Genomic DNA, 11,496 nt, shown 5'->3' with positions numbered 1-11,496 from the left:
ATTAAGTTTTTTCCTCTCTTTAATTTTATGAGAAATATATAAGGAGAAGTTGTAAATGTGGAGTATTTAATTTAACTAAAGATGTGTTTCATTTAATCTACTTTATTGCAGAATGTATTGGATTTCTGATTCTAGTTTGAGTTTTAATTATAGGATATCTAGAAATAATTTGTTACAAAAAGTGATACTTGTCATTTCATCGATCTGATTTGTTACAAAATATCCTTATTGTTCAAGGATAGAAAAAAGTTTGATACTTATTAAGATGCTTAAATAGATGTATAAAGTAATTTGGATTAATACTCTATTAAATATATTGATAGAAAAAGTTCAATAATTAGATTATAAAAAAGTGTTCAACTCTTAAATTAAAGGATAATATGGAAACTCCACTTAAGTTCAATAGCTTACATTTCACCTTCAATTGTACGAACAACGATAGAATAAACATGTAATTGCTTCAATGTTTGTGTAGCCTCTAAATTGTACAAGTGTTCATTGACAAACCCTAGTTCTGGGGTACCACTTATGAACATGATAGGTACATAGAAGTGAAAGGTAACGAATCACATAAAACATTGGGCAATTCATTAAGTGAAAAGTTAACAAAAAGATTGATAACGCCATAAAAAAAAAAAAAGCCATGGGAAGCTACATTGGAAGTCATACAAAATATAACATGACATGAGTATGGTATCTATGGGACTTCTAATTCACAAATGAGACAAGGCCTTTACTATACCCAAAAACATACAAAAATATCACTTCATAAGCAAAAGTGTCTCAACGATAAATAACCCTCACCAAAAGCCAATGAAATGAGTGGAGTGCCTTGTGAGAATTAGTGCCACCCTGAGAGTCCATACGTGTATCACAAAAAGATGCAGTACCTTGACAAAAGAGAAGTGATTACATGTGAAATAGTACTCACATGATGAAAAGAAGCGGTTTTTCGCACAACTTGCTCATAGTGCAGGTCCCACTTGTATATCGTATTTGGCCGAGCTGAACCCAAATATAAGAGAATGTAAGTTGTACTAGCACCAACTTATTGCTATACTAAAGTACAAACCAACAAACAAATTTCTTGTCATGTATATTTACAATGGCAGCAAGAATATATGTGTTGTACCATTAACTTTTACTGTTCTTTACCTCCTTAAAGTGCTTCTTTAGGAGTACTAGAGGTATTTCCGTCATGATACTTAGAATGCGGTGGATATGAGTTGCTGCAAAAGGAGGGATTTATCACATATATAAGCATCTAAGCTAATTAAAGGATGAAAACATGATTTTTCTGACTATTATTTTCTTTTGTGTAATTGTTGACATTTTGTTTCCTCATTCTTCATTTTGTTCATATGGTAATGTTGATTTTGAATTTCTTGTCTTTTCTTATGAACTTGCAGGAAAAAATTTGTGGTGATATAGGTTCTCAAGAAGCAATTATTACCTGCTATAAGTGTAAAAATGTTGACGTGCACCAGTAAGTTCTCTCTCGATTTTTAGCATGAAAAGGCAGTCAGGCGAGCTGATTGTGAACCTCAAACATTGTCCCAATCCCAGATCCATTCTTTTTTTATTGACTTGTCATTTCTAAGGGAGAAGTTGTTCTTTTCACACAAGGGGGGTGCTCCTCTTGAAGCAAATTGCGAGTTCGATTATAAGCTTTTGCTCCCCTTTTTTAAACTTATATAGGGATGAAAAGTGGAAAAGAACTAAAAGCCTAAATGGAAGTGATATTACCTAGTAGGGAGTGTAAGGAGCTATTCGAGTTGTTTAATCTTTCTAGCGTTCGGATCCTTATAGTATTGGGTTCCACCTAAAGGATACATCAATTCTTGCATTAGAATGTTGTGGCATTTAATTCTATTAAGTTAAATAGGTTCTCTTCTTATTTTTAAAAATTATGCTTTTCTCTTCCTTTCAGATATTGTGTGTCGGGCTACTATGTTGATGCACCAGTGTATTGGTGCTGCGAAAAATGTGATAATGACAAATGGATAATATCTGTGTCACATGGACTAGAAAATGTGCAATCCGAGGGATCATCTGCAAAGCTTTGCCCGAGTAGTGTGCATTCAAATGAGTTTCCTCGTGGGAGTAGGAATCGTATTAACTGGGAAAAGGAGGTAAAGACAGGGAAAGCCAGATATCTGCCTGTTAAAGACGGACATGGTTTGCAATCAGGCATGGAGAAATATGAATCACCACTGGGAACTAGTTTGCCCTCAAGAGTGGTGTCAACCGAATCCATGGCGATCGTGACTCAAGATCATTTTAGCAATCCTAGAGTTCAAATTTCAAATTCTTTTCCTAAGAAGAGCGCAATGCAATTAGTTGGAGGTTGAGTGTTCACCAATATATTTTGAATTCATTAATTGGTTTAATTTGTCCTCTTTTTATACCTCTAGTCTTTAGAGATTTCATTTCCTATCATTTACTTTTGTACTTTCATCCAATTGATGTAGCTTATTTTTTAGGTGCGGCTGGTTCTACTATTATGAAGCAAAGGAGTCCAAATTCATCTACAACACACCCTTATGATCCTGCTTTAGTTCCTTCCTGGAAGTAAGTACCCTACATGAATGCCATTAATTTCTAATATAGTTCAACACCGGGTAACTGAGCTCCAAAAAGTTCAAATTCAGCAAGTTAGTCATGTGCATATTTCTCCCTGGTTACCTTGTGACCTTTTTTATGGCAGAAACTTAGTCTTTCGCATATGAGTTTAAGAAATTCCCCGTGTGGAATGGCATGGTAACTATTTGGGGTGCAAGTAAGCTCTAGGAACGCCATTAATATAATTACTAAAAAAATGAATAGTACACTGTATAGTATATGCCTAACTATGGGAAAGAGTTCTACATACCATATATTTTTGTGTCCTTAAAACTCGAATACGCCTTTCGTTATACATTGAAAAACAGAGAAGTTTCCCTTTAATCATTCTAAATACTACATATATACATATATAGAGAGAGATCTTTTTTTACTTGAAGAATTGGAACAACTCAACCAAAATACAGGTTCACTTCCCTATAATAATTAGTCTCTCTCTTCTTTGCATTTTAGGGGTAATTTTGACATCTTAGGTGAGCTGGAACTTGCACCTGGTTATATCCAGGCTCATTCTCCTTGCAGGGTTCGACGTAAGGTTTATGAGTTCTCAGGGCGATTGCCTGATACTCTTAAACTTGAATTAGTTCCCCGTGGGGATATCTGGGCAAGTCTGTTTAACGGTTATATTCCGGATAAAGAAGACATAGGACTCTATTTCTTCGCAAGTGAAAGAGAAAGGTCAGCTTCTATATACCCTATATATCTACCAAGTAAAAGGGATCAGGGGTGCAAAGTAGAAGAGCGCCCTTGCCCAAGATTATTTTTACTAGATATTGACTTGAATTTCCCATTATTTGTAGGTCTGACAGATATATCGCCCTGGTGGAGTTCATGCATAGCAAGGATTTGGTGTTGAGAACTCTTATCAATGATGTTGAGTTGATTATACTGACATCCACAGCCCTATGCAGCGATTCTCAAAGTACATTTATAATCTCTACGTTATTTTCTTATTCCCTTTCATGAATTTTTAGGTAATATACATACTCAAATATTCTATTAATTTTCTTGTCTATCCAGAAGATTATTCCTTTTTAAGTTAGCAATACTTGTTTGGTTTTGTTTGAATGTAAATGCTTTAGTGCGGTAAGTCATCAGACCAGATTGTACAATCGGGGGCTGAAAAATATGTAACTTGGATTGTTTTATCTGTAGTTTGTGTGCCTTGAATGTAAGTTTGGAGCTGCACCTCACCTTGTGGATGTTCTTGCAGGTTGGAACAGTGAGCACTTCTTGTGGGGATTATTTTACCGCATGGGACAAGACACGGATGGATGTGCTGAAGGAGGCAGCAACAAAGTGGTTGACATGGAGATAGACATGATAGCTGGAGAAGATGTAGGAACGCTGGACATTGTGCTCCACTCATGGTCGTAGATCTGTTCACAACGAGTTTTCTTCATTCAGTCCGACTACTTAATTCTGTCTATCTTGATGCTTGCATCGTCTATCTGACTCGTATCTTTTGGTTCTATCATCCGACTCTTGTGTCATACTAGCTATTTGTCACAAATACTAATCAACAATTAGATTTATGGTCAATATGCGAGTAATGAGTTCTTTAATCGTTGATCGCTTGGAATCCTATTACATCTATGGTCAGTATATGAATTTAAAATGGAACAAGTTGCTTAAAACAACTCAGTTGGTGCTGCACAGAAAGATACTTTTCCTTGTGATATGCTCTGCATTCTGAAATGTTTGAAGACACTTCTGCCGCTCATTTTTCTCTCTTCTCATAAATGTATTTGAGTATTATTTTTAAAATTAAGTGGATCAACAAGAGTAAGAAAGAAATTATATCACCTTTAAATACTTATCGTATAAGAAAATGTGACATTCTTTTTTAGACTAACCAAAAAAGAATGGTACCACGTAAAATGGGACAGAGGGAGTATTACGTATACAGAGTTACATATGATTATTTTTTTTGGGTTCATGATGCCCTGTTCGAAATCCATGATGAGTATAGTGGGTTCAGAATTGGTTTTACAGCTGCTGGACCTGTGAGAGCACATGTTGATAAAGATAACACCAATAACTTTGGGTAGTCCTGTTCAAGAAATGAATAGCAATCATAATAGATCACAAACATTTTGAATTGCAAATAATTATTTCTTGGTTAGTTTGAGGGATATTCTTGAGCCGAAAAACTAAATTATATTTTTAGATTAAAAAGATGGATGAAAGATATTTATAAACCATTTTTCATAAGATAGGACATTTTTGCTCATGTTCCGTTAACTTCATGATAAATGAATGGTCTACGAACATTAGTTTGAATAAATGGTAAACCTGATGATTGTGCCCATATGTTTCTTAGAATCGCATTTCAATGAGCCATCAAATACTTAAAAATATGAAAGAAAAAAAATCACATAATCAAACTAGTTTATTCATCTCATTTCCTGACAAATCACTAAAAAGAAGTAAAATGATTGGTTCAAATTAAGATCATATGACTTGATAAAGATAAGTTAATTCATAAGAAAGAACTTGACTGTTTCTTCACTTGGATACCTGATACAAATTTTTTTGTCCTTGCACCTTTCTCCTTAGATCATCTCTTGTATTTTTATTTGTTCTTACAAGAACTATCAAACTCCATACCCATTTGCCAAAGAAATAGACTAACAGCAGCTTTGTCACAAAAGACCTGAACAGAACATGTTATATGTTTGCCTTGAAAAAAATCTTCTACACTGCACTGATTCGAGAGGATAACCAACAAGACCAGAAGAAACGCCACTCAAGTGAGAGTGGCAGTAAGAGCATCAAACTAAAAATGCTTCAACAGAAACTGAGCTTCTTCATCACTTTTGCATAAGCCAAAGGGACCGTAGCAGGTTGCCTGAGCCGACGTTTTGATTTCTTAGACTGCACCAAACAATAAAACTCATTTAGCACCATTGAAGAAGTCATGACTCAAGTTCATAACTAGTGCAAGTGTACAAACACAACAACATGCAGATAATTCAACTGAAGATGCTCAAGAATCTATTTTAATGGTAAGTGTGTCATTTTATTTATATGAACAGAAAACATGGCAGTTTACTCCAGAAAATTTTGACCTTTCTATATTTCTACAACCAAGAATCTACCAGATGATCAAACTTATCAAGTCCATGAGTCCTGGAACTCTTTTTTTAACTTAAGACTGGAAACATTTTGTATTCCTCAGCATTAAGGGCTATGCTGGCCACCTTCAAAAAGTTGTTAGGCTGGAACTAATTTTAGAAGGCCAAAAGTCCCGGAAAATCAAAGATTTGCCTTCAAAAATCAAGTGATCTCAAAAGCTATAGCTTCCAAATCCACTCAATGAAGGCATAAAAGAAAGTGATTTAGAAGTTGCGATCTCACAACAGACTTCACCTTGCTAAGGAAATTTTGAACTTCCTATTCCTCTGAACAAGCAGAATTACCACATAGTTAAACATAAGAAAATCGCAGTTAGACTAGTTCAGCCTAAGAAATCGCAAGATTAAGTTTCTAGTATCAAATGTTGTTATTACTGCACACAGAGTTGCATTTAGCTGTGATGCACAATATTGTTACTAACTATTTTACTATGGTCCAAGCAATTTTATCAAATAAATAACTAGCCTGGAGGGCAGGCAGGAATTACGTTACTGCACTTTTTTTTAAAAAAATGGTGTTTTGCCGTACCCAAGAGAGTAGCATAACAGTCTAGTGCTCAATGAAGAGGACTGAGAATCATGAGGTCTCCGGTTCTTGTGGAGGCAAAAACACAAAAGCACTGGGAAATTTTTCCGTAGGTCCAAGCATTGGTGGACAAGGTTTCCTGATATCGATGTTGGTGATAGGTATCAGGTATCACGTGGAATTAATCTAGGTGAATGCAAGTTGGCCCGGACATAAAGATTATCAACGACAAAAAAAAGAGATGTTTTGCCAAATACACAAGTTTCCACTTTCCACGTCAGGAAGATTCTGCCCCCCTACCTTTCTCCAACCCACCCCAAAAAATGGTTTCAAATGTTGCCCTTACTCGCTGAAGGCAAAATGCACAACTTCATAACACATAAAGGCTAGCAGACTTCTACCATATAAAACTACATGTGTACACCATATCAAGCTACATGAGTCCATTAGAAAACAACCAATGAACTGTCTCTCAATCCAAAATTAACTATTCTATGCTTTTTAAATCTTATTTATCCATGCCCTCTCTATTCAGATTCAGTTTATTACAAATGCTAATATCAGAGAATATATCATAGGTAGACAGCTTTACACTGGTGGTCAACATCAACAATCAACCTCCACATTTCTTATCCTTTATCCAGGGCTTGGGACGGATATACTTTGTGAAACTCACCTATCAATTAACTATGAAGTAGATTCCCTACTTTTTCGTATAATGCTTGTATACAGAGAATCCCTTTCCTCACAAGAAATTGGTCTTTGCATATTTATATGCAATCCAATATCTTATAGGGAAAAAGTGATGACAGATGATAGGTAAGAAACAAATGACAACCAATAAATCAATCAGGCCTCAAACTCAAATTAGTTGAATCAGATATATGTATTTTATTTCGCCGTTCTGTTCTATTCAAGTATATCCAAAACTTAAAAATTTGTATTTTGGTGCACAATTTGAACACATGGAGCTAATGATGAATGGGTGCAATGTAGCTGAAAGGGCTACAGGAATAGTGATGTTAAAGATTTGCTTAGGGCTCGACAAAGAAGAAAATGAAACAGTAAGAAGTGAAAACAGATCTTAAAGAACCAAAAAAAGGAAGAAAACACGATGAAGAAGATTTTTAATAATTTCTAAAATGCCTATTCGTTCAAGTCTCCTAAAAAATAAAGGGATACAGAAGTGTTCTAGTGAAGAATATAGAGGATAAATGATGCACAGACAGATGCATCAAAACTAGTACTGCAACAGAATCATATTTACCAGGCACTTTTTAAGTTGGTATATAGCAGCACATGGCGTATGTTTTGCAGCATCTATCAGAGGTTTTTTTTTCTTTGGGTTGATAGATCAGATAACTTTTTACAACGACAGTGCCTTTAAGATCAGAGGACAGTTTATTAATTGGGCTGAATTTATTTTTGGTAAGTAATTCGGTTCGATTATTTAAGTAACTTTTACTATCTGTTTCCTACTTCCTATCTTCCTCAATCTTTCGTCTAAATAAGCTTGAGAATTTGGAAATACAGTTTTTTTTTCAGGAAAAAGGCTGTCTTTTAAAATTTAAAAAAGAAAAGAAAAGAAGGAGCTATTATAGCTTTGTAATTGCTCAACTTATTATCTGTGATATTTTATCAATTTTCTTGAACCCCTTTTCTTTTTGACAAGGTAACAGACAGATTCTTGAAACCCTTCTTTATTAAGGGGATGAAAAGTCTTTTAATGTACATGCAGAAGCACTTTATGGGGCAATCAATAAAATTTCACTCATCAAGAAAAAAATCTGTGATATTTTGCCTCTGGTCCTGATGATGTATCCCAGAACTTTTTTTATTCAATCAACTAAGCCTCTATTCCTAATCAGTTGAATTCTTTGCTAAAAACAACCCTTTTAAGCATTTCCCCTTATTTGCCTTTAGGAAATGAGGGCTTTCACATAAATCAAAGTAAAACTCCTACTTCCACAATCCCGTATGTATTACTTGGAATCATAACTAAAGACGGCCTACACAAACATGTCGGAAAACAGGAGTTGAAGAAATCAATACAAAACTTGATGGACAAACCAAGCATCCTAATGAACACATATAATGGAGGAAGAAATTAATGGTGAAAATAAAGATAGTTATCTTAATAATTTCAAGCACTACGAAGTTGTGATGAAGATCAAATGAGCTATTTCAAGAATTTGATTCTGATACATCAGGATTAGATCAGGATATCAGAATAATCCTCCAGTTAAATATATTTATCCCCCATAAAGATGATCTACTTCCTATTCTTAAAAGATTGTACTAAACTTTTCAGACACTACCAGTGCTCTCAAACTCTTATAAAAGTTCTACAAGTCAAACAGACAAATAATATACAGGTCTGGAGAATACAATGGAAATACTTGTGGTCCGGCCCCTTTTTACTAAAATATACGAGTTGTGGCAGGAAAAAAAACTGCTTCTCAATAATGAGTATGAGTTTGTCTAAGGTTCAATTATGCGGTCGGAGTTAATCTTTAAGAAGAAAAATATGTCATCAATGAAGCACGCAAATACAATTTTAATTGGGGATGCTTTATGGACATCAAGTCATATTCGGCTGGAATAATCAAATAAAGGTGAAGACATGAAGGACCTTGCACGCATGATAACTTTTAATCATATTATCAAATCATATTATCATTTACCAGAGGAAGGGGAGAAAATGTTCTTAAAAGTTATGATTACCATAGGAACTGTATCAGATGCAACTTTGGAAAGACTAATATAAAGTTGTTTCAGCTAGCCAACTAAAGTAAAAGGAAGAAAGGATGGACAGATTACAAGGACAAGCCCTAATTCCTACTCAGCATGGAAAGTGAAGACTTGAGCACCAGCTTCTTTTTTCCAACCTAAGAAGAGCTGAATGCTGATGGAAGAATAGATGGGAAGACAAGAAGTGCGGCAGAATCATTATTCACCACTGTGGCAGCATTATAGTTGTGGTCCTATAGCACTCTTCTGTAAGGCTTGGATTCTTAGTTCAGATTTTATTTTTACTTATTCTAGGCTACATTTTATTATTTGGTTCCTAGTTGTTTTCACTTCCTTTCAAATGGTTTGTTAGTCAACCACAATTAGGTAGTAGCTTCTCAATGACAATTGACAACATCTTTTTTGTCCTTCTCAAGCACCTCGAGTTGCCTTTTTGTTCCACCTCAACCTTTCTCATTCTTGATTCATATCTAGATTCACTTCCCAGAATTCTCCTTACAACATTTCCTAATCTGTTTAGGCTCCAACATTTGGAAGCCCCAAACTGAAGATCTCACCAAACTTCTGTACTCCCTAATTTCTTTCTCCTACATAGGAATCACAAATTATCAACTAAAGACATAAACCTTGCAAAATTTGCAGTAAGCTTTAAGTTCATCACATCTTTGGACCCTAAATAAGTCCTGGATCTAAATCATTTCACTGAATTGAGCAAAATTAACCCTACAATTTCAAGAAGTTTACAAGCATTTCTTTTATAAACCATTGTTTTTAGGCCAGCTTGTGCACACCTCGACCAATTCAACAGGGTACCTACTACCTCCCACTAGAACAATCAATAAACTTACAAACTTTAAACTCCTACATAGCTGGACTTTAACAGAAATGCATTTTGGGAGTTGTTAAGCAAAGCATACAGTACAGAATTTGACTGTAACAATAACAATAACAGCTAGGAACATTCCAACTCCTTGCTAAACATTAACTACATGGTGGGAAGAAAGATGAGTGCTTTCACAGAGAAACATTCTTCTTTTCACAACACCCCTCCCCTAAAACCCTGGAAGAGTTCTGGTAAACAGTTACAAGGGGGATCAGTTATTGATCCTTATTAGTCGAACTGTCAAGCAGTTTAGTCAAGCAGTTTTCTGGTAACAACAATAAGACAAGTACCAAGTCAAACACATAAGTGATTGAAATTATACCCTAAAATACCACCTCACAAGCATTAAGGTAATATTAACAACAATTGAGTGTCCATGTATACCGTATTTCGCTTAATTAATCAAAGCTGCCAAAAGAACAAGAGAAAAGCTAACCTTTAAATGTGCATTATGTCTCTTCCCCTCCTTCCAGCGCCTAATCTGGCCATCCTTCATCACACGAAATCTGTCCTTGTAAGACCTAATCCAGTAGCAAGTACTAATTATCTTCAATATCTAACACGAACTTAAAGACAAATCAAATTAAGTCATATACATACGAATAAAATTTCATTTTGATTTTCTTGACTTTTGATGTGATTGGAGTCATGGGCTTCCTGCTTTTCAACTTCCTTTTCCTCTGTTTTGCAGTGATGTACCGCACTTGCATGAACTAGAAATCAACAATCAACACTAAACAAGTAAATAGAAGAAAATCCCAATAAACACAGAATAGAAATCATTACTGAACAAGTAAATAACAGAAAGATACACTAAACATACATGAGAAGCTACAATATTTTCAACACTACCCAAGACCAATCATATGAAATCAAGGTCACATTTTGGTTAACCCCTTTGTCTTTCCTTCCATTTCCAGCACTTAGACCGTAATTAATAACAATCAGACTAGAACATTATACTATTTTAAGCATTATATGCATAGGCAAATCCAAGATTTCAAGTAATTGGGGTTTGGAGGTCCATTGCACCCACTACTCCTATGAACTTAATATAAATACACACTCCAATAAGATGAAAATGAATAAAGAAGGCAACTTACAGAAAGAGGGAGGAGAGACGAGTGAGTGGGGAACGAAACAGGGCCACCATGGCAAAGGGGTTTAAAGGTGGGAGAGAGTATTGACTGTGTGAAGGGTTTGTTAATAATGGGATTGGTAGCAGTGTGGAGAAGACGATGAGGAGTAAGAGGGTAGTGATGGGCATTTGGAGTTGAACGGAGAGCGGCGAGGGACCGGAGCTTAGAGCACCATCTCTGCATCTTTGCTCTCTATTTGGGACTTAGGTTTTTTTGCTTTCGATTGTAAGAGCCAACAGGAGAGACGACACACCATCATTATTAATTTTGGGAGTCAATTGATATTTTAACAAAATATTTTTCATGAGAAATTATTTTAGTTAGGAAAAAGGGTCAAAAACACCGTTAAACTATTCGAAATAGCTTATATATATTCTTAAATTTTATTTCGGCTTAAAACTATCCTTTCCGTTATACTATAGGGTCAAAAGTATCCTT

At 35.2% G+C, this 11,496-nt stretch overlaps 2 protein-coding genes across 2 annotated transcripts; one reads left to right on the top strand and one right to left on the bottom strand.

Moving 5' to 3' along the window:
• Positions 1 to 894: 894 nt before the first annotated feature.
• Positions 895 to 5,299, top strand: LOC104648062 (PHD finger-containing protein 1-like). The gene is made up of 6 exons (XM_069299351.1): positions 895 to 1,486; positions 1,931 to 2,346; positions 2,484 to 2,571; positions 3,076 to 3,300; positions 3,423 to 3,544; positions 3,836 to 5,299. The coding sequence occupies exons 1-6, from the start codon at positions 1,362 to 1,364 to the stop codon at positions 3,997 to 3,999; spliced, it is 1,140 nt and encodes a 379-aa protein (XP_069155452.1). The 5' UTR covers positions 895 to 1,361; the 3' UTR covers positions 4,000 to 5,299.
• Positions 4,997 to 11,325, bottom strand: LOC101258665 (uncharacterized). The gene is made up of 4 exons (XM_004241717.4): positions 11,023 to 11,325; positions 10,520 to 10,632; positions 10,356 to 10,440; positions 4,997 to 5,499 (listed from the first exon to the last, which is right to left on the bottom strand). The coding sequence occupies exons 1-4, from the start codon at positions 11,239 to 11,241 to the stop codon at positions 5,413 to 5,415; spliced, it is 504 nt and encodes a 167-aa protein (XP_004241765.1). The 5' UTR covers positions 11,242 to 11,325; the 3' UTR covers positions 4,997 to 5,412.
• Between the last annotated feature and the right edge of the window lie 171 nt (positions 11,326 to 11,496).

Source organism: Solanum lycopersicum, chromosome 6 (genome assembly GCF_036512215.1).
Source record: "Solanum lycopersicum chromosome 6, SLM_r2.1".
Classification (NCBI taxonomy): domain Eukaryota; kingdom Viridiplantae; phylum Streptophyta; class Magnoliopsida; order Solanales; family Solanaceae; genus Solanum; species Solanum lycopersicum.
Note: the sequence above shows the minus strand (reverse complement) of the source record. Positions and strands in the feature narration are given on the sequence as shown.